Source organism: Balaenoptera physalus (genome assembly GCF_965194825.1).
Source record: "Balaenoptera physalus genome assembly, chromosome: 1".
NCBI classification, from domain to species: Eukaryota; Metazoa; Chordata; class Mammalia; order Artiodactyla; family Balaenopteridae; genus Balaenoptera; species Balaenoptera physalus.
Genome location: NC_138882.1, coordinates 159,451,115 through 159,476,616, shown reverse-complemented (window position 1 = coordinate 159,476,616; position 25,502 = coordinate 159,451,115). Strand labels below are relative to the sequence as shown.

The 25,502-nt window shown below is 47.6% G+C and overlaps 1 protein-coding gene and 1 long non-coding RNA gene across 3 annotated transcripts in view; one reads left to right on the top strand and one right to left on the bottom strand.

The window, feature by feature from the left end:
- The first annotated feature begins 206 nt into the window (after positions 1–206).
- Positions 207–18,621, top strand: KIF2C (kinesin family member 2C). Its single transcript, XM_082455172.1, has 21 exons — positions 207–430; positions 1,286–1,380; positions 3,888–3,989; positions 4,157–4,205; positions 6,325–6,447; positions 8,185–8,307; positions 8,860–8,960; positions 9,616–9,711; positions 10,456–10,510; positions 10,602–10,764; positions 11,942–12,032; positions 12,303–12,366; positions 12,446–12,537; positions 13,298–13,440; positions 14,224–14,428; positions 14,547–14,657; positions 15,530–15,597; positions 15,935–16,040; positions 16,134–16,247; positions 17,726–17,849; positions 17,959–18,621. Exons 1-21 carry the CDS (start codon positions 364–366, stop codon positions 18,039–18,041), a joined length of 2,175 nt encoding a protein of 724 aa, XP_082311298.1. The 5' UTR covers positions 207–363; the 3' UTR covers positions 18,042–18,621.
- LOC309658044 overlaps positions 14,667–25,502 on the bottom strand; it is a 15,749-nt gene continuing 4,913 nt past the window's right edge. Inside the window, exon 3 of one of the 2 annotated variants that reach the window (XR_014262006.1) lies at positions 14,667–14,983. This is a non-coding gene — a long non-coding RNA (uncharacterized lncRNA). Of the gene's footprint in view, positions 14,984–18,709; positions 20,600–25,502 lie in introns of those variants that run through there. The other variant, XR_014262007.1, reaches the window with a different exon arrangement.

Below are 25,502 nucleotides of genomic sequence, written 5' to 3'. Positions count from 1 at the left end.
TTCTCAGTTTAGGGAACCCCAGCAGTACTGCAACCCTCTGATTGAAGGCCTGTAACCTGTCCCCTCCGGCCGCGAGGGCTCGCGAAGCTCCCACCAAGCCCTGCGTTCTCGGCTGTGGTCAGACGAGTGGGCGGTGCCAGGCCCCGGAAGGCCCCCCCCCCCGGAGACTACGTATCCCAACAGGCTCCGCAGGGCGCCGCTGATTGGCGGAAGAGAGGCCGACGACAGCGTGGTGACGTTCAGGGACGCCGGCGCGCGGGATTTAAACTTCGGCGGTTTACGCGGCGTTAAGACTTCGCAGTGTCGGCAGAGTTGTGGTTTTCTGGCATTTCGCGTTTCTCTTCCCGGAGCTCCTGCCTTCCCATGGACTCGTCGCTTCTTCAGGCTCGCCTGTTTCCCGGTCTCGCCATCAAGATACAACGCAGTAATGGTGAGGGGCGGGGTCCTGAGGCCAAGGGGACCCGTGGGCTGAGACGGCAGAGATTACCTCCCCTCCCCAAACAGCAGGCCCTGAATCACTATTGGGGATTCCCCTCCACCCCCCAGGTCTAGGTCTCCGCACTGGCAGTCAGTCTTCTCTACCAGGGCTAGGGGCCTCTGCACTGGCGGTGGGTCCCCTCCCCGTCCTCCAGGAATGGGCGGAGCTCCTTTGTGTCACTGGACCTCTCCGGGACGTCAGGGTTGCTGGATTCATTTCCCCTCCAAAGTTCGCCCCTGCAACTGCCCTGCTCTTGCAGGGACCTCGGCTTTCTCGCCCCTCTATTCTCCCATAAACACTGTGCACTTGCAGTATGTCAGATACTGGGATTCAGGGTAACGAGACAGACGAGATCCCTGCTCTTCAGGAGCTTGCAATCCTGCCCTCTCTTTTTTAGTTGAGCAGCTACCTCAACTCTGGCAGGTCTAATACCCATATCACTAGAATGGTCAGACATAAAGGTCAGGAGTGAGATAGGGAAACCTGAGGGCGCTAGAGCCTCAGTGCTGTGTTGAGGAACTGCTCACCTAAGGACTAGAGTGATTCTTCTGCCCAAACATACCTTCACCCCACTGTAGGCTCTCTTTTAAGTAGGGATGAGTCCTTATCCTCTGCAGCTCAGTTTTAAGAACTGTTCCTTGCCTACCTCACTGTGGGATATTCCAAGGGTGAAGTGCCAGGAGGTTTGTCTCCTGGGGTTAGAAAGAAAGTCAACTGTCCCTTCCTTCAGGCCAACTCTACATTAAGAGTCTCTGTGGGATCCTAAAAGTGAAAAAGATGGGTAACTCTGATCTTTTCATACTATAGGCTTAATTCACAGTGCCAACATAAGGACTGTGAACTTGGAGAAATCCTGCGTTTCAGTGGAATGGACAGAAGGAGGAGCCACAAAGGGCAAAGAGGTAGGTTCTACGAGTATGCCTGTACCACATTTAACACCTTCCTACCTAAAAGATGTGTGTGGAAATGGAACTTGTGTCAGCCTTGTTTTTGATGTCGACTTGTCCTCCCTAATCTTAAATATGGTCCTCTTTGAATGCATTGGGATTTTATTTAGGCAGGCCTGTTCTAAATTGAAGCAATCAACAGTTTCTATTGTGTTTCTAGAAAGTAAACTGCACAGAATTCTAAAACCTTGCTCACCCAAGCTAGCTCTGAGTGCACACTACCTATGATATTGATTTGGGGAGCAAAATTGATAATCTAGTTGGGGAGACAAAAGTATGTTTCTGAAACACCAAATAATAGAAGGCAACTACAGATGAATAATGCTAGAGCAGCTCAGAGGTGGAAACTCACTGAGGATGAGCTGGGCTTGTGGGGGCCAGAAAGCTTAGCAGAAACAGTGAGATGGCCCTCATGGGGACTGGTAAAGAAGCTGGCTCCGGGCATTGAGGAAGGCCAAGGATGCTTGGCAGCAGCAAAATGGCTAAAAAAGGAAACTAGAGGGTCTTTGTCTCTGGCACTAAGTTGTTTAAGATTTTATTCTGTAGGCAGTGGGAGCCTTGGAAGGATTTTGAGGAGAGGAGGGATGTGCCTAAGATATTTATGTTTTAGAGGCATTGTGGTGTGGTGAAGAGGTCACCAGGCTAAGCGTATGAAAACCTGGATTCTAGAGTATGGCTCTGCCACTACTTAATGTGTTCTCAGGCATGTTTCTGTCCCTCTTAAAAATTCAACTTCCTCATTTCTAAAATAAGGATGATAATAATATCTACTTATTTGGGGTTGTTTTGAGGACTTATTCAACAAATCCTTTTGTACTGGTTCCAAAATGCCAGCCAGTGTGTTTGGTACTGGGGATACTGAAGTGAATAAGACAGACCTGGACCCTCTTCCGTGGAGCTTAACAGATAACACATGTAAAGCATAAGGCACTTGCATAGCATAGTGCCTTATGGTAGGTATGCATATATTTAGGTGGTATATCTGAGAAATAGAAGAACTGAATTCTTTACATTATCTGTCCTTGAATCAAGAGGTTCCTAAAATTCCTTTCAACCATCTATTAGCAGTTCCGTGTGACTTATTTTTGTTTTTGTTGTTTGTTTAGAAATACAGCTCTTATTGGGTCTCACTCCAGCTTAAATATTGCCTTTGGAATAAAGTCCAAACTTCTTAGTGAGGAATTAAAGCCTTTTCAAGATCTGATCCCAATCAACTTTTTTTTTTTATACCACACACTCCTTCCAAAGTAGTGCCAGGGACAAATGGGGCAGTTCCCCACTCTATGATCCTGCCTAGTGTCTCGCTGCCTTCACACTCTCACTCTTATTCCTTCCTCCTGAATCATCAAAGTGAGGATCAATTAATGTCAGAACTTTGGTCTCCTGTGTTGTTTATGCTCTCTGTAGTTTAGGGATTGGAATCGGGGGAGTGGGGGAGGGTAAGGGTCTGTAGCTGTCCAAGAAAAGTGGATAGAAGCCTGGCTACTGAAGTACTCGCCAGCTTTTGCATTTGGTGGTTCTGTCCTCCTCGTCTATCCCATGCTGCTTTGGTTTCTAGCCCTTTGTGCACATGGCTTCTGTCTCCCACTAGAATGTGAGCTCACTGAAAGCAAGGGCGATACGTGTCTTAATTCATTTTTGAATACCTTCCCCCTACGGCCTTACTCATGCCTAATAAGTGTTTGAATAGCTAATTAATACATAAAGGTTGCATATGTAGGAGGTGAAGCTCTCACCCTGGAGTACATGCTTCAGCTCTTTCACATTTTGAAACAGAAATAATCAAGTTGGTACTATTTAGGTGTGTTTGAACCTGCTGTGAAGTATGCTGGTGAAGTTTGAGTTGTCCCCAGAGGGTTTCAGGACTCTGGTGATGTAAACCTAGAATTGTGACCTCATTGCAGGCATGAGCAGGAAGTAGGGAAGGCCTGAGCAGGACGCTGTGACTGGGGAAGAAGTTTCTGGGCCCGAAGTTTCTGGGCCCAGTAGAAAATGTAGGTAGATTTAGGATTAGGTTGCAGCTCTCGGGAACTGGTCCCTGCCCATAAGATCCTGAAGGGCCCTCCATTTGACTATCAGTGGGCAGTTAGAACTTGTTTCCTCCTTGGTGTCAGGCAGCAAGGGGTGCTCAGGGGCCTGTGCCCAGCAGGACCCCACTGCCCCGCAGAGCATTAGGGGAGCCGAGTGGCCTAGATCTACTGTGGACTTCCTGTTTGCCTGCCTGTCTGCCTTCCTCTTCACCTCATTCTCATCACTGACAGCTACCATTGGCTCGGAATCAGAAACCAATATCCATCTAGATGGTAAAACACGACTAGGGAATAAATATTTGTTTATAGCTATTAGTACTTGGTGGAACTTAAAGTTTATAAAGTCTGAATCTAGGGGTAGCCTTGATTGCAGAGATGCAGTTGGATTGAACAAGCTATGTTGTTCACAGAAGTTTTACTTGCTCCTTGCAGATTGATTTTGATGATGTGGCTGCAATAAACCCAGAACTCTTACAGCTTCTTCCCTTACACCCGAAGGACAATCTACCCCTGCAGGAGAATGTAACGGTTCAGGTAGGTGCCTGTCACCTGACTGCAGCCAGTGCCCCATTTGGCTTGTTGGCTCTTTGCTGGTTTGTTTTCTGGGGCTGCTTAGTTCTTCAGCACAGCACATGGGCCCAGGATAGGCCCTTGAGAACTGATAAGAGCCATATATTGTGGTGGTTTGTTTTGTTTTTCAGAAACAAAAGCGCAGAGCAGTCAGCTCCAAAATTCCCGCTCCAAAGGAAGGTAAATGGATTTCTACTGGCTCACTGTCATGGGGTTTGTGCCAGGAATGATGTTCTTGGAGCTCAGGAAGCTGTGAAGTAGACTCATTGCTCCAGTTTAGCAGGTGGCTTTTGTGTGGGCTGAGTCCTGCTCTGTCTTCCAAGCACCTTCCTCAGTGAGGAAGAATCTAACCTACAGGGAGGAAGAAATGGAGAGGTGTTGGTCAAAGGGTACAGAGTTTCAGTTATGCAAGATAAAGAAGTTCTGGAGATTTAATGTACAACATAGGGCCTATGATTAATAATACTGTATTGTATACTTAGAAATTTACTGTGAGGGTAGATCTTATTTTAAGTGTTCTTACCACAGAAGGAAAAAACAAAATACAAAACAAAGGGAGCAGGAAGAAACTTTTGAAGGTGATGAGTAGGTTTATGGCATTGATTGTGACGATGGTTTCATGGGTGTATACCTACCTCCAAACCCATCAAATTGTACACATTAAATATCTACAGCTTTTTATATGTCAATCATACCTCTAAAGCAGTTTAAAAAAAAAGAAAAGAAGAGAAAGAATTCAACAGTTCAACCTACAGCTCTTACTTAGGCCAACCTCTCAGGGACCTGGTGCATTTGGGAAATTTGCTGACTGGCCTGTGGAATCCAGAGCAGTGATCAGCCATTGTGGGCTTGTTTTCTCTCCTTGGGGGAACAACATGCCTTGGAGTGAGGTGGTGGGCAGGCTGTGAGAAAAGCTAGGTCAGGGCCATTTAGAAGTAGAGTTGGCAGTGCTGTGGTGATCTGGGGGTGGGGTGAGATTGGACAGATAATAGCAATGCCTCGAACTCCAGCAGAGGGTTGGGCTTTCTCTGCAGAAGAAGTCAGCATAAACCTACTTTGACTACAGTCATCTGTGACGGTGGCTGTAGGCACAAACTGCCCAAATAATCCAGCTTATAACCCAGAACCAGCTGTACCTCACAGCCTGCACAGCCTGTCCCAGTCCAGGGGGTATCACTGCCTTGACATAACACAGCCACCTCGGGCCCAGAAACGACATGCCTGGAGCTTCAGGTTCCCGGGGGCCCAAGGTGAAAGGTGGTGCAGTTTTGAGCTTGAGCTGGGCATGACTGGTGTGTTGCTGGCCCTCTCTTGCTGGCTATACCACCGTAAGGGCCTGCAGGAGAGATGGGGGTGGCAGCCCTCCCACTCCACGTGCATGACCCGAAAGGATACTGCCACCGCTCCTTTTAATGGAAAAAAAAACCTTAATGAATGTGCATGATATAATTCATGCTCTTTATGAAAAATAGGGATTATGTAGAGCCATCAGATCAGCCTAAACTTAGGAAACTCAAATTCAGTACAAGTTGATATTTGCTTATATGACACCAGTGTTTTATTTCTAAATTCACTACTTCTTTTATTTATAGGTGCATTATTTCTTTCTTATGGAGAGAAACTATATAGATGGGTAGAAATTGGCAAGAATTAAAGTATAACTCAATTGTTTCTCTCAGTTAAGCATTCTTTTAAGATTCCAGAAAATTCATGTAGCTGATCCCATGGTTTCTAAAGATGTGGCCCAGGCCTGGCTCTGTAAAGTATCTTGGAGCAGTGGAAAAAGCCCAGACTGGAATCTGGCAGTCTTGGGTTCACATCCTGGTTCTGATGCTTACTAGTTGAGTGGCATTGGGCAAGTTGCTTAATTTCTCTGTGCCTTAATGTCGTCTTCCATTAGTTGGGAATACTGATACTTACCTCATAATGTTTCGTGGTATGGGAAGATTGTAGAATGGTAGGTGCTGTTGCTAAGGTTAAGAATGCTTTTTTTCAGGGATTAGGTCTACGTCTCCAGAAATGATTTCAGATTGTCTGTAGGTCCCTCCATTTACTCAAGACAGATGCTCTTGTGGAAGCCCTCAGGAGCTCTCAGATTGCAGAACGTAACAAATTAGTTTTGGGGTCACTAGTACTTGGCCTTTCTAATTTTTCCTTTCCTTGTGTGGAAGGAATGGGAAGTTGGTGGGCTCCTTTCCTGTATAGAATCTTGGAGGGTTACCCCCAACCGCCCCTCTATTATGCCTGTTGGCTCTCCTGATCATGCTGCACTGATCGGCTGCTGCCCTTGGTCCTTCAGGTCTCCGAGGCCGCTCCACTCGCATGTCCACTGTCCCAGAGGTTCGCATCACCACTCAGGAGAATGATATGGAGGTGGAGCTGCCTGCATCTGCAAATTCCCGCAAGCAGTTTTCAGTTCCCAGTGAGTAATGAATCTGTTCTCCCTGTTTGAGGCCCTGGAGCGGCTCCTCACACATTGCCCTGAACCTGTTCTGGAATATCCTAGGATTCCTACACTCCCTCGCTTTCATATTGTTCTGCTCCTGCCCCACTGCTCCCTTATCTGGAAATCATCTCACTTTACTTTTTAAGCTTTATTTAAACATAATATATATACAGAAGAGTAAACCTATCGTTGACTACATAGTTCACAAAGTGAACACACTCATGTAACTGACACCCAGATCAAACAGAGCATTACCAGCACCCCCAAAAGTCCCCCTCTGGCCCCCTCCCAGTTCCTAAGCCCCCAAGGGTACCTACGTCCTGACTTCAGATTGCATAAATTAACTTTTTCTCTATTTTGGACTTTATATAAATGGAGATTTTAAAACTTTTTTTTTTGTTTTTAATTTATTTTTGGCTGTGCTGGGTCTTTGTTGCTGCGCGCAGGCTTTCTCTAGTTGCGGCGAGTGGGGGTTACTCTTTGTTGCGGTGCGCAAGCTTCTCACTGTGGTGGCTTCTCTTGTTTTGGAGCACAGGCTCTAGGAGTGCTGGCTTCAGTAGTTGTGGCTCGCGGGCTTCAGTAGTTGTGGCTCACGGGCTCTAGAGCGCAGGCTCAGTAGTTGTGGTGCGCGGGCTTAGTTGCTCCGCAGCATGTGGGATCTTCCTGACCAGGGGTCGAACCCGTGTCGCCTGCATTGGCAGGTGGATTCTTAACCGCTGCGCCAGCAGGGTAGAGGGTAGTCCCAAACATTTTTAATTGTCAACTTTTACTAGTTATTAGTAAATAAAGTAGGTGATTTTTGTAATCATTACATTTAATGTGTATCAAATTCAGCTCTAATAAAGGTAAACAAAAGGGTAAACAAAAGGTAAACAAAAGGGTCACGACCAGGTATGGGAAGTAGTGAGTCACCATGGGTTGTACCTTTCTGGGTTGAATCAATATGGTTGGTTGGGGCTTCCCTGGTGGCGCAGTGGTCAAGAATCCACCTGCCAGTGCAGGGGACACGGGTTTGATCCCTGGCCCTGGAAGATCCCACATGCCGCGGAGCAACTAAGCCCGTGCACCACAACTACTGAAGCCTGTGCGACTAGCGCCTGTGCTCCACAACAAGAGAAGCCACCACAATGAGAAGCTCACACACCGCAAAGGAGAGTAGTCCCCGCTCGCCACAACCAGAGAAAAGCCTGCACGCAGCAACGAAGACCCAACGCAGCCAAAAATAAAATAAATAAAATAAAAATAAATAAATTTATTTTTAAAAAAATATGGTTGGTTGTTGCTCAGGTTCCCATTATTCCTGGCTTTCAGTCCTTGCTCCTGTTAACCACCTGGGTTCTGAAGTCAGAAATTTCTCCTAAATGAGTAGAAAGGCCTGGTCTGGCCTGGCCTGAGAACCCATGCTTGGTCAAGCCTAAAGAGTTAAGGCCTTTAAAGGCTTTTCCCTTCATGGTGAAGCCCACACTGAGCTACTCACACACTCTTTAAGATTTCTTGACCCCAGGAGCCAGCCCCTGTGGAGGGACTTGTTGGGTTCAAGGTGTGGGCTGAGATGCAGGAAAAAGCCTGAGCTTTGCTCACACGGTACGAGCCTGAGCCCTTGCTGAGCTGGCAGTCGGTAGCCTTCCTCCTGGCCTATGACCCGCTAGGGCTCAGATGAGCATGGCTGCCGTATGCCTGCCTGCTTCTCCAATGACTCTTGTTCCCCCACAGCCGGCCCCCCTAGGCCCTCCTGCCCTGCAGTGGCTGAGATACCATTGACGATGGTCAGCGAGGAGGTGGAAGAGCAAGTCCATTCCGTCCAAGGCAGCTCTTCTGCAAACCCTGTGAACTCAGGTAGACACGCTGAGCTGTCTGCTGCCCTGATCCTAGTGCAGGATAGGTAGTTACAGCCTGTCCCACACCTGGCTTGCCTTGGTACCTGAGTTCAAACCATGTTTGTCACATGGGGTCGTGTTTCCCTGTGGCCACGGAATCAATCTTTCACAAGAGGTGACCCTGTCACTGTCAGGTGGCAGGAGCCCTCTGATGTAGTTGAGGTGCTATCACAGCTAAAGTCTTGGCCAACACCCGAAGAAGAGCCCAGAGTGCCCACCAAGACCAAGCAGGGATGATCTCACCTCTTCCGGTTGTTGAGAAGATGCCACAGAGGCATAGAGAGAGCTTGGGTTAGACCTGGAGTGCCCACATTAGCAAGTCTCTTGTGGGCTTGGCCATCCTAAGAGTCATAGCTGTTGCTTCCTCTCCATGCATATGGTGACATAAGAGCAAGGGTCTAGAGAAGGCCTAGTCCTGGGAAAGGCCCAGGACTCAACACAACAGCCAGAGAAGAACAGGCTGGCTTAGACAGGTAAAAGAAAGGGCTTCCTTTTTTTTTTCTCCCCCTAGTTCGGAGGAAATCTTGTATTGTGAAGGAAATGGAAAAAATGAAGAACAAGCGAGAAGAGAAAAGAGCCCAGAACTCTGAAATGAGAATAAAACGAGCTCAGGTACCTTTCTTGGGAAGCAAGGGCAAAGGTTTTTGGACAGGCATCCTTAACTGAAACCTCTGTCTGCAACAGAGATAACAGTTCGGCCCCAGCATTTCTGAGGCTCCAATTCTGATATCCAAGAAGCTTAACTAGTTTCTTCATGAGGATTCAGAGAACAAATAATTCAGATATTTTTCTGAAGGCCCTCAGATGAGGAATGTTTGCTGCTGATTGTCCAATGGGTACGCCCATCACACAGTTCAGTGTCCAGTGGGCTGCTGGGCACAGTTGCCTGCCTCCCCCGACTTCCTAGTTGTGTGTATGCAGGGGTGCCACAGTGGAGTTCCAGTTTGGATTATTTCCCTTTAGTTGGGTTAATGGCACAGGGGAATCCCAGCCTGCTGGTCTCCTAAGATGTGGGACAGTGGCTCTTGCCCCAGTTCCTAGAGTGGTTGGTGCATGCCTAGGCCCCTTGCCAATCTCTGTTCCCAAGACTTTGTTCCTGGGTTCTCTGCCCAGAGCCAGAGTGGGGGGCAGTGAGATCGTGTGGGGGCTTGTCAGCCCTGCAGGGCTGTGTGCATATGAAGAGCTGTTGTTGCTGCTGCCTAACACTGAGGCCTGAGAGCACTTAACATCTTGGCAGTTAGTCCTTCTTCACTCCTATCCCAAACAGGAGTATGACAACAGCTTTCCAAACTGGGAATTTTCCCGGATGATTAAAGAATTTCGGGCTACTTTGGAATGTCATCCACTTACTGTGACTGATCCTGTAAGTAATCCCAAAGGGCTTCTACCTCTCCTTCCTGAGTAGGTGTACAATTTTTTTTTTTAAACATAGTTGATTTCAACATTGTGTTGGTTTCAGGTGTACAGCACAGTGATTCAGCCTCTCTCTCTACATATATATGTAAATACACACACACACACACACACACACACACACACACACACACACACACACACACACACACACACACACACACACACACACACACACACACACACACACACACACACACACACACACACACACACACACACACACACACACACGATTCCTTTTCAGATTCTTCTCCCGAGTAGGCCTACAAGTGAGAGACAGAAACATTCTCTTAAGGCAATGAGAGCGTGCAGGAATCTTCACTCACCCTCAAGGGGTTTTTTAATACCCTTTGGTGGGCTGGAGCTAGCGAGGCCTAGATGGGAGAGTCTGATCTTTATCAGCTCCCACACCCCCATCCTCCCTGCTTCAATAGGTTGGCTAGATTCTTACTACTAATAATGAAAGTGTGCTGAACCCTCCTATGGGCAGCAGAGTGAGGAAACTGGGAAGAAAATGCAGAGCTACCTTCTTGCGCTCCAGAGTAACTGTGGGCATAGTGGGTTCCAGTGTTAGATCTTGGCCCTTGCCTGAGCCAGACTTGGTATTAGAACTGGACGGGTTCTGGACAAGCTTTCTTTCAACATTGCTCTGACCTTTTGCTCATGGTTGTCTTTTCTCATCCTCTTGAAGATTGAAGAGCACAGGATATGTGTTTGTGTTAGGAAACGCCCACTGAATAAACAAGGTAAGCCCTATTCAGTCAGAATGAGGCTTTGGACTGACTGTGGGTTCCCCCGTGTCCAGGGAGCATCCCCTGAAATACTGTCCTTCTGCAGAATTGGCCAAGAAAGAAATTGATGTGATTTCCGTTCCTAGCAAGTGTGTCCTCTTGGTACATGAGCCAAAGTTAAAAGTGGATTTAACAAAGTATCTGGAGAACCAAGCATTCTGCTTTGACTTCGCATTTGACGAAACAGCTTCAAATGAAGTCGTCTACAGGTTAGTCCCTTGCCTCTTTGTTTCTCCTCCTTCCCCCTGACACTTTACTCTTTCCAGTGAGGGACATTGTGGTAACACTCACGCTCACAGACATGCTGACCCTGAAGCCCTTCCTGGCTTCCTCTTGTGTTTTCTTTGGATGGGCCATGAGATAGAGCTGGCTCTGGCTCCCAGCACCTGGAAGGCCCTGTTGAGGCTGTCCCATCCCGTTTTTCAGCTTTAGTGGCCCGTGCTTGAGTGGACAGAAGTGAGGTATTACCCATTGCACTCTTTGAGGCTGGGCTGGGCAAGCCCTAGGGGTTCTTCCTGTGTCCTGCGCAGCCACCCATTTCCCACTGGGCTTAGCAGACTCAGCAAACTCTGGAACTGCTCTGTCCAATACAGCACCCACTAGCCTCGTGTGACTGTTTAAATAAAGTTAAAAATTCAGTTCTTCAGGGACTTCCCTGGCACTCCAGTGGTTAAGAATCTGTGCTTCCACTGCAGGGGGCTTGGGTTCGATCCCTGGTTGGGGAACTAAGATCCCTCATGCCATGCGGTGTGGCCAAAAAAAAAAAAATTCAGTTCTTCAGTTACACTAGCCACATTTCAAGTGCTCAATAGCCATGTGTGGCAGTGGCTACTATTGGACAGTACTGCACTAGACCAGAGGTTGATAAACTATAGTCCATGGACCAAATTTGGCTTGCAATCCCTTTTTATATGGCTCTCAAATTAAGAATGGATTTTGTGTTTTTAAAGAATCATTAAATATATATGTATATTTATGTATGTATGTATGTATGTATATATATGGAAGAGACCTATTTTAGGCCCACAAAGCCTAAAATAATTTAGGCTCCTACTTTAGATGGTTTCTTTGATCTTTGTAGTGTATCTTATGCTGGAAGTCGGCTGCTAAGCTCAAGCTTTCACCATGTGTCTCCAGGGTAGAGGAGGTGCTGGTGGCTCAGTTAGAGTGTGGACCATCAGCCTGCTCCTGGCAGGTCGGTCCAGCTCTCCCCAGGTGGCTAGGAGACTTTCAAATTTATAAGTGGGGCTGGGGTCAGGTGGGACCACTTTGTGTGAGAGGTGTGCTCATGCTTGGAAGGAGGCCCCCAGGAGTCTGCTTTGTGCTCCATGTTCCAGGGAGCACATTTGAGGAGAGATGTACCCTCTTCCCCATCCTTTCTCCTAGGTTCACAGCAAGGCCACTGGTACAGACAATCTTTGAAGGGGGAAAAGCAACCTGTTTTGCATACGGCCAGACGGGAAGTGGTAAGACTCATGTGAGTATTCAGGCCTGGCAGAGAGCAAGCCCACCCATAGCGCAACTCTGGGTCTCTGAAAAGGAGGACAATGAGTTTGTTGCAGAAAATCCCCTCAGTGCAGATGCCCCATCTCCAGATGCCTTTGCTGTGCCAGGTTCAAGGAGGGGCCTTAGTAGGTCCAGCCTCCCCTCCCAGCTTTGGTGTGGCCCACTGTGGTGGTGGAGCCAGTAGTGCCCTGGCCTAGGCCAAGGGCCCTTTACCACGGTCTTCTGCCCTTTCCCTTTGCAGACGATGGGTGGAGACCTCTGTGGGAAAGCCCAGAACGCATCGAAAGGGATCTATGCGATGGCCTGTAAGTAGTGTGTTCTGCCACAGTGGGGTTGGGCACAGAAGGGCAGGTTGCTTACTTAATCCAGCCTCTCCCCCCACAGCCCGGGACGTCTTCCTCCTGAAGAATCAGCCCCGATACCGGAACCTGGGCCTGGAAGTCTATGTGACATTCTTCGAGATCTATAATGGGAAGGTAGCTGGCAGGGAGCCCTTTGTTTATGCTGTTGGGGCCCCTGAAGTTTCAGAAACCTTGAGGCTGGCTAGAAATTGTAGAAGCCAAACAACCTGTGGGTTGTCAAGCCTCTGGGCCACTTCGCCCAAACGTGTGGGAGCTTTCATCCAATGGTGGGATGGTACCCACACTCAACAAGTATGGCAGGAATATGCCTCAGGGCCCCCTCTCAGATGGGAGGTTTGCCTGTGTGTGCCGTGTCCTCCCTCCACACACCTCCCTCATAACTCTCTTCTTCCCCATTCTCACACTCGTGTTCTCTCTATATGTCTATGTATCTTTCTACCTCTCTATGCTGTTGCAGAGTCATCTTCCCCAAGTGGGGTCTAGATAATAATAATAGCTACGGTTGCTTATTAAGATGTTACTAGGTGCTAAGCACTATTCTAAGCGCTTTACTTGTCTCAGCTCATCACCACAACCCTACTAGGAAGTATTACTGTCACTGTCACTATTGTACAGATGAGAAACGAGGCTAGGTGGTTAAGTACTTGTCCAGGTTCACATAGCTAGTAAAGTAGCAGGGTCGCATCAAACTGAGGCAGCCTGGTTCAGCTCCCAAGTGGACTGCCCACTGCTAGTCTGGCATAACCCAGCTCAGCCTCTCCTGCCTTTCCTGCTGGCAGCCCTTGTGTAAGCTGGGACTGGCCCTGAAGGAGGGAGGAGTCAGTGGGGTGCCCGGCACCTGATGGCCTTGGCCTTGTTCCCCTGCCTGACACAGCTGTTTGACCTGCTCAACAAGAAGGCCAAACTGCGCGTGCTAGAGGATGGCAAGCAGCAGGTGCAGGTGGTGGGGCTGCAGGAGCACGTGGTGAGCTGTGCTGATGACGTCATCAAGATGATCGACATAGGCAGTGCCTGCAGGTCAGAGTTCCGTCCAGGGGAAGGGGCCACCTTCTAATGCCAGGTCAGGTGCCAGACTAGCACTGAGTCCTTTGCTGTTTCCACAGAGCGCCGCTTCCCCTGGCTTGGTGCGGGCTCTGAAGGCCTCTGCCTTAAGTGGTCTCAGTGGGGCCGATGACCCAGGGCGAGACTTATCAGGGGCGAGTCAAAGTATCTTGAATCTGACCAAGGCAGGCTTTATTCCCCGGCTTTTACCCAAAGGCATGCTTCCTGACTTCTCTGGGTTTCTCCTTGCTGTTCCCTCCCTCTGTGGTGGGAGACAGGAGCTCTGGATGTGCTCTAGGCTGGAAGTGATGGGGCCACAGCTCCCTTCCTATATAGAGGTAGGGAAGTGCACTACCAGGGCCCTAGGTGTGGTGCAGTGGATGCTGGGCAGCTTATGGAGGCCCAGGGAGAGGGCTGCCCGCCCCAGGGCCCTTGAGTTGCAGCAAGTGGTTCATGACAGCCCCTCCTTCCCTGTGTGCCCTGCAGCAGAGGCAACTCATGTTTCCCCATGTCCTATGGGCCCTGGGGTCTGGCCAAGGCCCTCACAGAGAATCCAATACTTGTACTGTAAGGGTAAGCCACTAGGTCCAGAGCTGGAGGGAGGGCAGGACAGAAGTGGGACTGGATGACACAAGACATCTTAGAGTCCTGACCTGTGTCCCTCTGCTACCGGAGAACTGACTGCTTTGGGACCTGGGGTGCCATGGTGGCTGGTGACCCTGGGAGCTCATAGTCCTTCTTTGTCCTCCTTTGCCACAGGACCTCTGGGCAGACATTTGCCAACTCCAGCTCTTCCCGCTCCCACGCCTGCTTCCAGATTCTTCTTCGAGCCAAAGGGAGAGTGCATGGCAAGTTCTCTTTGGTGGATCTGGCAGGGAATGAGCGAGGCGCAGACACTTCCAGTGCTGACCGGCAGACCCGCATGGAGGGCGCAGAAATCAACAAGAGTCTCCTGGCTCTGAAGGTAGTGGGGCCCAGCTGGAGGGGAGGGGGTTGGCCTGGAGGGCTGCTGGGGGAGGGAGGGAGAGAGTGGGCATCTCAAGAGGAGGGAGGGGACCTCAGCTTCCCCTGCTGTGCCCCAGGAGTGCATCAGGGCCCTGGGACAGAACAAAGCTCACACCCCATTCCGCGAGAGCAAGCTGACACAGGTGCTAAGGGACTCCTTTATCGGGGAGAACTCAAGGACCTGCATGGTGAGTAGTGTGCCTTTGGAGGTGGTGCAGTCCTGTCCCTGGGCAAGAGGCTTGGTGCTCTTGGCCACCTGGGTTTCTAGGCTCTAACTTGACTGGGCTTCACCCCCTGCTTTTGGACACCAGGCTCCTCTTTGCCTACCCAAGAGGGGAGGAAAGGGTCTTCTCCCTTTATTGTATGTCCGTGCAGCTCTTGTTTTGGGGAAGGTCATTCCTCCCTTACCTGATGAAAAGGGGGCTGCAGAGTTCAGAAGGAGGACCTTTGGGGAAGCAGGAGAGGCAGTCCTCGTCTCTTCTGTGGCTTCCCTCAGGGGTCATTGGCTCCCAGCCTAGGAAATAGAAGGCCACAACTGTGAGTGACTTTTTTTTTTTTCTGTGGCCGCATTGGGTCTTTGTTGCTGTGCACAGGCTTTCTCTAGTTGCAGCGAGCGGGGGCTACTCTTCGTTGTGGTGCGCGGGCTTCTCATTGCAGTGGCTTCTCTTGTTGTGGAGCACGGGCTCTAGGTGTGCGGGCTTCAGTAGTTGTGGCTCGTGGGCTCTAGAGCGCAGGCTCAGTAGTTGTGGTGCATGGGCTTAGTTGCTCCGTGGCATGTGGGATCTTCCCAGACCAGGGCTCGAACCCGTGTCCCCTGCATTGGCAGGCGGATTCTTAACCACTGCACCACCAGGGCAGTCCCCAGGGACCAATTTTTAAGGCACCTTAGTTTGCAGGGCCCATGGGGCAAGTTGCCTGGCACAAAGTGGGTGCTTAATGGGTTCTGCCCCCAATTCCACGTGGGTATTAGTGGCCTAAAGAGACTCCTGCTGGCAGCCTCTCCAAGAGCACCCTTACCCTGTGATCCTTGACCTTTAACTGCCCGTTCCCTCTTTTGCAGATCGCCATGATCTCACCAGGCATAAGCTCCTGTGAATATACTTTAAATACACTAAGATATGCAGACAGGTACTAGTACCTACACCAGGTGGGATGGGGAGGGGGTGCAGGGTGGGGGAGGGAATGACAGCAATGAGAGCGGGGAGGAAGCTCTGGCGACTCAGTGCCTATTGTCTCCTCTTCTGTGACTCGCTGAATCTGAGGCCTGGGAGTTCATATGTGAGGCTACAAGGTTTTTTCCGATACCCTCAGGCTTTGGTGGGGAGCAGTGTGAGTGAGGGACTTCTCCTGGGCCAAAGCAAAGCTGCTAGTCCATCTCCTCGAAGGCTCGCAATCTGAGTGGTGCTGCACACTCGTGAGTGCCAAGGAGGCTGCTGTGGGATCTGAGACCTTCTTGTTTTCTCAGGGTCAAGGAGCTGAGCCCCCACAGTGGGCCCAGTGGGGAGCAGCCAACTCAGATGGAAACAGAAGAGATGGAAGCCAGCTCTAACGGGGCCCTGAGCGCAGGCAATGTAAGGGGCAGGGTGGGCCAGGCAAGACAGAAACGTGGCCTCCTGAGATGGGGACTGGGCCACACCGTTGTGTCTCTCCTTTTGCCCCCTTAGTTCTCCAAGGAAGAGGAGGAACTGTCTTCCCAGATGTCCAGCTTCAATGAAGCCATGACTCAGATCAGGGAGCTGGAGGAGAGGGCCATGGAAGAGCTCAAAGAGATTATACAGGTGGAGGACTGGCCCTGGTCTGGGAGAGACTGGATAACCATCCTAGCACAGGCTTAGTGCCATTCCTTGACCATGACCTGGGCTTTGCCCTCCCCCGGTCTTCTGGCTGGGGTGGCAAGAGGCAGCCATCTACACCAGCATTTCTTAATTCTCCACTTATTTTTTCAGCTGCTCTTCTAGGGCAGCTAATTACCGCACCTCCTTCCCCAGCCTGGCACACATAGGCTTTCCTCCATCGTTCTGGCTGGAGCTAGTCTCTCTACCCCATGCTCCTGACTGAGGGTTTGGAGGGTAACCTTATCTTGTTTGTTCAGTGAATGTTTGGTGAGTACTTTCTATATGCCAGCTCCTGTGCTGAGACAAGGGCCAAAAACCTGAAGTATGGATAACAGGCCCGAAAGTAAGACTTGATCAATCCTGACTCTTCTATTTATAAGCTGATTTCCTTGTGGAAGTCATTGAGCTTCACTGGGGCCCCAGATTCTTCATCCCCAAAATGGGCAAGACAAGATGGTTACATCTGAGGATTAAGTGATATGTTTTTAAAGCACTCAGCCGTCCCCAGCATGTAGTCAGCGTTTAGTAAGTGGTAGATGCTACCACTGCTGTGATCCCTGCTGTGGAAGAGTAAGTCGGGGAGAGTCCCTAAGAATGGGGCTCTCAGAGTGCAGAGCAGAGGGGAGAGCTCAGGGCACTTAGAACTGAGGAGGGAACATGTAGGATAAGTGCCTACACGTGTCCTCCCTCCCTGGCATGCTCAGGGTACAAATGTTTGAAAGGACGTGGTACTTTCAGGAAGAGTGAGAGGTTCACTCTGGCCAGAGCAAAAGGTGTGAGCAGATGAGGGAAGGAGATCAAGGCTGCGGACAGGTCAGCCGGGACCTGATGCTAAAGGGCCTTAATGGTTCACACCAAAGGCATGGACTTCGTTATGAGGGCAGTGGATGCCTTTGAAGGGAGTAAAGCAGAGTGGTGACATGGTCACATCAGAGCTTTAGGTACCTTACTATGGCCACAGTATAGAGGCTGGTTTCGGGATGTGGGGTGAGCATGAGTAGAGGCACTTAGGAGTTAAGAGCAGTTAGAAGATTGTTAGAGTTCAAGAGAGATGTTGGTGTCTAGACCAACTATGACCATGGCCATGGGATTGGAATTAGGGCATGAGATTTAAGAACCATTTCGGGGGTGGAATTAGTAGGATTGGGGGACAAGCAGGGTGAAAGAAGTTCTTGCTGAGATTTCTGGCTTGAGCATCAAGACATGATGACATTCATTTGACATAAGGGACAGGCACAAGTTTGGGGTGGGGAAGAGAATGAATTCAAGCTGAGAATTTCTGGGAGAGGATCAGGAGGCAGGGTATGGGCCATGGCTGGAGGAGTGGGCATCTGCATTGCAGATGGTAGAGCCCTAGGAATGATTTGCTAGATTGGTTTGGTCATTATTGACCTGACAAGGTTCGCGCTGTGTTGTTGCAGGAAGGGCCAGGCTGGCTAGAGCTCTGCGAGATGGCTGAGCAGCCAGACTATGACCTGGAGACCTTTGTGAATAAAGCAGAATGTGCCCTGGCCCAGCAAGCCAAGCACTTCTCAGCCCTGCAAGGTGGGTGCGGCCAGAGGATGGGGCCTCTGCGGGTGATGGCAGCTCTGCCAGAGGGAATGGGGCCTCTGAGAGACCCACTAACCCCAGGTGCACCACCCTTTCCTTCCAGATGTCCTCAAGGCCTTGCGCCTGGCCATGCAGCTAGAAGAGCAGGCCAGCAAACAAATAAGCAGCAAGAAACGGCCCCATTGACGACTGCAAATAAAGATCTGTTTGGTGTCACACCCAGCCTTTTCCCCTCCCCTTCCCTCCTCAGCGAACTCTGGGCACCTGGTGGGTCTAGTCAAGGTCTGAGCTGGGAGAGCTTTGGTAAATGCCAAGTATGGGGGCATCTGGGCCCAGGGCAGCTGGGGAGGGGTCAGAGTGCATGGGACACGACTTTCCTTTTCCTCAGTTGTAGCCATGAAGGGAACAAGGATGGAAGGAGGGAGCTTTTAGTTATCTTATGTGCTGCCCTTCTCTCCAAGAGGAGAAAGCTCTCTGGTGTAGAGTTTTCCCTTGGGCAGCACTCTGCCCGTGTGGACTGGCTGCTGGTGGAGAGCTCCCTGGGGTTGTCCTGGCTCTTGGGAGAGGGAAGGAGCCTTTAGTTCAGCTCTGCTGGCCCTGGCCTGCCTTCCATACCCTTGGTCGGGGCACTAATATGTTTTGTACTTTAAAAAAAGTTTCAGGGACCTCTTCCTTCCCTGCTGTTTTTTGAGGCCCAAGAGGATCCCTGCTGTTTTCTGTTTTATGTATTTATACATTGTGTCTGACAATAAAGAGAAAAAAATCAGCCTGTTGAGTGGTATCTGGGAAGTGCCTGGGATGTGTCTGAGCCTTCTGGGACTTAAGACCCTACTGCAACTCTGGGTAGTGCTGATTCTGTACCCTACCCAGGAGGCCAAATCTACACCTGCAGTTTAAGTGACATGGTGAAGACTCCAACCTCTGCCTTGTTCAATGCTGACTAGGTCCTAGGCCCTCTCCTGGGCACAGGAGCCCTAAGCAGAAAGGAGATGGTGCTCTGTCATTTACAGTCTGCTCAAGGCATGTTAAAAGATTCTGTGGCAACACTGACACGAAAGCACTTGCCTTGCTAGACAGGAAAGGATCTGATGGGTAACACGTTTCATCTTGAAAAATGAGAAGTTTGCCAGGTAGACTGAGGAACCAAACATAGGGCATGTATGGTTTGGGAACTAGAAGACTCCAGATCCTGTGTCACAGAACATGAATTATCTAAATGGTAACGTGCCACTTAAAGGTTTTTAGCCTGGGAGCCACACAACCAAATGTATGTTTTAGAAAGGCCTCAGTCCGGGAGACACGGTGGGGCATGGGTCATGTGGGCTACTGCAGAAACTCCAGAGAAGAGTGGGATCAGATGGACCAGGTTCTAGCCCTCTCAGCCTCAGTTTCTTCATTGTAAAGTAGGGGCATACTCTACCTCATGGTGAGAAAATTACAGGAGTTTGAGGTGCCATTAAATAATCAAATAGAGGGCCTGGATTCAGAAATTCAGCTAAATCAGAAGTTTGACAGAAATGGCACTAACTCTTGAGGCCTTAAAAGCTTCCAGATACCTAACTTCTCCCACATCTGTAAGACAAAGCCACCAATACCCACCTCAGAATTGCAAAGATCCAATGCCACCATCCCAGACCTGACCACCTTCCCTAATTACCCCACTTCGTGAATTCTTAACTCCCAGTGACCCATTCTCCCCAAGCAGCCAGAAGAATCTTTATAGGTTCTCCCCTGCTTGGAACCCTTTAATAACACAAAGAATAAATTCTAAATGCCCTATCATGGCATGGCCCAACCTGGTCAGCTCCTCTCTATTGGTCCAGTGGGAATGTAATTTGAGCAGAATGGTTTGGAAGCTAAGAGCCCAGCTTCTGAAGCCATAGTGCAGGGTGGGACCCGACCTCTGTGACTGCAGAACCTTAAGTGGGTTGTTTAACCTCTGTGCTCTCTGAAATGGGAATAATGCTGGTACAGTATAGAATTACTATGAAAATTGAGTTTGGGAATTCCCTGGTGGTCCAGTGGTTAGGACTCGGCGCTCTCACTGCCAGGGGCCTGGGTTGGATCCCTGGTTGGGGAATTAAGATCCTGCAAGCTGTGCGGTGTGGCCAAAAAAAAAAGAAAAGAAAACGGAGTTCACACACCCAGCAATAGGTACAATGTCTCACATTTAATAAGTGCTATATAATTACTAGCTATTTAAGCCCATAAGAACAAAGATTTTTGTTTTAATACTGTAACCACAATATCCTGAACATATGACAAGTACACAAAATGTATTTTGAATGAATGAATGAACGGTTCTCTAACCACCCACTGTTCTCCAACCACACTGGCCTTTATTTCTTTTTTTTTTTTTTTAATTTAATTTTATTTATTTATTTATTTTTGGCTATGTTGGGTCTTCGTTGCTGCACGCGGGCTTTCTCTAGTTGTGGCGAGCAGGGGTACTCTTCGTTGTGGTGCGCAGGCTTCTCATTGTGGTGGCTTCTCGTTGCAGAGCACGGACTCTAGGCGCGCAGGCTTCAGTAGTTGTGGCTCACGGGCTCAGTAGTTGTGGCTCACAGGCTCAGTAGTTGTGGCTCACAGGCTCAGTAGTTGTGGCACACGGGCTTAGTTGCTCCGCAGCATGTGGGATCTTCCCAGACCAGGGCTCAAACCTGTGTCCCCTGCATTGGCAGGCAGATTCTTAACTACTGCTCCACCAGGGAAGCCCTGGCCTTTATTTCTTGAATATGCCAGGGCTTTTTTAAAAATAATGAAAATGTCATTTTTACAGTTATTGAAATGTAATTCACAGTATAAAATTCACTCTTTTAAAGTGTACAATTTAGTGGTTTTTAGTATACTCATTTAATTGGGCAACCATCACCCCTAATTCCAGAACATTTTTATGACCCAAAAAGAAATCCTGTTGCACGTCAACTATACCTCAATTAAAAAAAAAAAAACATTACCCACAAGCAGCCATATACACACCCCCATTCACCTCTCCCCGCAGCCCCGGGAAACAACCAATCTATTTTTCCTTCACTATGGGTTTGCCTATTCTGGACGTTTCATATAAATGGAATCTTATAATATGTGTTTTTTTGTGTCTGGCTTCTTCACTTAGCATATGTTTTGTTTTGGTTTTTTTAATAATTTATTTATTTTATTTACTTTTGGCTGCGTTGGGTCTTTGATGGTGTGCGCGGGCCTTCTCTAGTTGTGGAGAGTGTGGGCTACTCTTCGTTGCGGTGCGCATGCTTATTGTGGTGGCTTCTCTTGTTGCGGAGCACGGGCATGGCACGCGGGCTCAGTAGTCGTGGCTCACGTGCTTAGTTGCTCTGCGGCATGTGGGAATCTTCCCGGACCAGGGCTCGAACCTGTGTCTCCTGCATTGGCAGGCAGATTCTTAACCACTGCGCCACCAGGGAAGCCCCTTAGCATATGTTTTAAAGAATCATGTTGTAGCATGTATCAATTCACTCCTTTTTATGGCCAAATAATATTCCAATTGCATGGCTATACCACTTTTTGTTTATCCTTCAGTTGATGAATTTGGGGGTTGTTTCCACTTTTTGGCATTATGAACAGACCATTTGTGCTATGAATACTCATGTACAAGTTTTTGTCTGGCATATGTTTTCAATTCTCTTGTGTATATGCAAGTCCTTTGCCCATTTTTTAAGTTGGATTGTCTTTATTGTTGACTTGTAAGAGCTCTTTATATATTCTAGATAACTGGACCCTTATCAAATTTATAATTTGCAAATATTTTCCCTCACACTGTGAGTTGTCTTTTCAGTTTCTTGATGGTATCCTTTGAAGCACAACAGTTTTTTTAAGTTTGATGAAGTCTAACTTACATTTTTGTTGTTGCTTGTGTTTTTGGTATCACATCTAAGAATCTCATGCCAAATCCAATGCTGTGAAGATTTACTCTAATGTTTTCTTCTAAGAGTTTTATGTTCTTATATTTAGGTCATTGATCCATTTTGAGTTAATTTTTGTAGCTGCTATGAGGTAGGAGTCCAAATTTATTCTTTTGCATGTGGAGATCCAGTTTTTCCAGCATCACTTATTGTAAAGACTATTCTTTCCCCCATTGAATTGTCTTGGCAACCTTGTTGAAAGTCAGTTGATGGCAGAGGGAGGAGGGGATTGAATGAAGGCAGTCGAAAGGTGAAAACTTCCATTTATAAGATAAATAAGTGCTAGGGATGTGATGTACAACATGATAAATATAGTTAACACTGCTGTATGTTATACATGAAAGTTGTTAAGGGAGTCAATCCTAAGAGTTCTCACAGGAAAAAAATTTTTTTCTATTTAATTTTATATCTATATGAGATGATGTTCATTAAACTTATTGAGATAATCACTTCATAATGTATATAAATCAAATCATCATGCTGTACAACTGAAGCTTATACAGTGCTATATATCAATTATATCTCAATAAACTGGAAGAAATAATGAAAATAAATTTTTAAAAAAGAACATGAACATATATGAGTGGGCTGATTTCTGAGACTTTAAGTGCTATTCCATCAGTCTATATGTCTATCCTTATGCCAATACTTCAATGTTGGTTACTGTAGTTTGTAATAAGGTTTTCTTTTTTTTTTTTCAGCCGTGCCATGAGGCTTGCGGGATCTCAGTTCCCCGACCAGGGATTGAACCTGGGCCACGGTTGTGAAAGCCCGAATTCCTAACCACTAGGCCACCAGGGAACTCCCGTAAGTTTTGAAATCAGAAAGTGTGAGTCCTCCAAGTTGGTTCTTCTTCAATATTGTTTTGGCTATTCAGGAACACTGGCAATTCCATATGAACTTAAGGATCAGCTTTTCCATTTCTGCAAAAAAGGCTGATGGAATTTTGATAGGGATTACATTCAATCTGGGTGGTATTGCCATCCTAATATTGTCTTCCAATCCATGAATGCAAGATGTCTTTCCATTTATTTAGGTCTTTAATTTTTTTTTTTAATTAATAGACTTTTACTTTTTTTTTTTTTAAAGTATTTGTTCATTTATTTATTTATGGCTGTGTTGGGTCTTCGTTTCTGTGCGAGGGCTTTCTCCAGTGGCGGCAAGCGGGGACCATTCTTCATCGCAGTGCGCAGGCCTCTCACTATCGCAGCCTCTCTTGTTGCGGAGCACAGGCTCCAGACGCGCAGGCTCAGCAATTGTGGCTCACGGGCCCAGCTGCTCCGCCGCACGTGGGATCCTCCCAGACCAGGGCTCGAACCCGTGTCCCCTGCATTGGCAGGCAGACTCTCAACCACTGCACCACCAGGGAAGCCCAGGTCTTTAATTTCTTTCAACAATATTTTATAGTGTACAACTCTTTCACCTCCTTGGTTAAATTTATTTCTTAGGTATTTTATTCTTTTGGATGCTATTGCAAAAGGAATTATTTTTAAGTTCCTTTTCAGATTGTTCATTGCTGGTGTATAGAAACATAACTGATTTTTGTGTGTTGATCTTTTTTTTAACCTCTTTTTAAAAACTGAAGTACAGTTAATTTACAATGTATTAGTTTCAGATGTACAGCAGTGATTCAGTTTTTTATATATATATATATATATATATATATATATATATATATTCTTTTTCAGATTCTTTTCCATTATAGATTATTACAAGATATTGAATATAGTTCCCTGTGCTATACAGTAGGTCCTTGTTGTTTATCTATCTTATGTACAGTAGTGTGTATATGTTAATCCCAAACTCCTAATTTATCTCCTCTCCCCCCGCCCCCATTGTGTGTTGATATTGTACCTTGCAACTTTGCTAAATTCATTTATTAACCGTAATAGTATTTTTGTAGATTCTTTGAGATTCTCTCTATATAGGATCATGTCATCTGTAAATAGAGAAAGTTTGACTTCTTCCTTTTTAACTAAGATGCCTTTTATCTCTTTTTCTTGCCTAATTTCCCTGGATAAAACACCCAATGTAATTTTGAATAGAAGTGGTGAGAGGGACTTCCCTGGTGGTCCAATGGTAAAGAATCTGCCTTCCAGTGCAGGGGATGCCGGTTCGATCCCTGGTTGGGCAACTAAGCCCGCACGCCACAACTACTGAACTCACGCACCTCAACGAGAGAGCCCACGTGCCGCAAACTACAGAGCCCATGCGCCCTGGAGCCCGCGCACCACAACTAGAGAGAGAAAACCTGCATGCCACAACTAGAGAGAAGCCCACGCGCCACAAGGAAGACCTGATGCAGCCAAAAAAATAAAGACGAAGAAAAAAAAAGTGGTGAGAGTGGATATCCTTGTCTTGTTCCTGATCATTAATTATGATGTTAGCTGTGGCTCCTTTATCAGGTGAAGAAGTTCTAATTTGTTCTAAACACTCTAATTTGTTGAGTGTTTTTATCATGAAGGGATATTGGATTTTGTCAAATGCTTTTTCTGTGTTTTGAGGTGATCACGTGTTTTTTCCCCTTTATTATTATTATTTTTTAAAGGAATTCCTTTATTTTTATTTTATTTATTTATTTATTTATTTACTTTTGTATGTGTTGGGTCTTCGTTTCTGTGCGAGGGCTTTCTCTAGTTGCGGCGAGTGGGGGCCACTCTTCATCGCGGTGTGCGAGCCTGTCATTATCGCGGCCTCTCGTTGCGGAGCACAGGCTCCAGACGCGCAGGCTCAGTAGTTGTGGCTCACGGGCCTAGTTGCTCCGCGGCATGTGGGATCTTCCCAGACCAGGGCTCGAACCCGTGTCCCCTGCATTGGCAGGCGGATTCTCAACCACTGAGCCACCAGGGAAGCCCCCTCCCCTTTATTATTAATAAGGTATATTACCTTGATTGATGTTCAGATGTTAAACCAACCTTGCAAACCTGAGATAAATTCCACTTGCTCATGTTGTACAGCCTTCACTTCCTGCTTGTGCAGAGCTTCAAGGTCAGCCATATATCACCGATATTAGGGCCTTTGCAGGTCTTTACTGGGCATGTACTCAGTCCTGCATACACACATGACCTTCTAGATTTTCTAGATTCCCAGGAAAATGTGGGAATTTTAAAAACTCCCATATTCTCCTATTTCTCCTTTTTAAAAAATATTTTATTTTATTATTATTATTTTTTATCAGCCTCTTGTCAGCCCCAACTCGTAATCCTGCCTCAGGCAGTTGTGTTGCCCCTGACTTTTTTTTCTTATAAACACCAGGGGTAGGGCTGTTCAGAGAGTGAGCTTTGAGTGAGATCAAATAAAGACAAGCCCTAAGAATGGAGCTTTTCAGCCAGCTGCCAGGCAGGTCAAATGGTGATAGTTCTTTGGGGATGGGGCTTTTGGGGAGCTCCACACCCATCTGCCCCCTCCACCTACTATTAGGCTGCTGCTTTTCACAAGTACCTTAGCCAGGAGGCTACTGGTTTTCAAAGCTAATGTGGAGCTAGGAGAAGGGGAGGGGATTAGGGCAAATTAAAAAGCAGTAAAGATCACTGAACAAAGTTTTAGCTGTTGTTCTTGAATAAATGCTCCTTGGATTGTTGTAAGTCTTTAGTTAATTTCAGAGTTCTGGAAAAGTTGATTTTGATGATTTTTGCCAGTGTTTTCGTTGCTTTAATGGAGGAGTGGTTTTTCAAAGATCCTTACTCCACCATTCCAGAAGTGCACACCCTTCTCAGGGCTTTTCACACTT

What these genes read in the sequence shown, in the direction of transcription:
- KIF2C (XM_082455172.1), top strand. Translation starts at nt 364, where the DNA reads ATGGACTCGTCGCTTCTTCAGGCTCGCCTGTTTCCCGGTCTCGCCATC. An exon ending in CAAGCAGTTTTCAGTTCCCA is followed by an intron (nt 6,448 to 8,184) that starts GTGAGTAATGAA and finishes GTTCCCCCACAG; the next exon opens with CCGGCCCCCCTAGGCCCTCC. An exon ending in TGCAAACCCTGTGAACTCAG is followed by an intron (nt 8,308 to 8,859) that starts GTAGACACGCTG and finishes TTCTCCCCCTAG; the next exon opens with TTCGGAGGAAATCTTGTATT.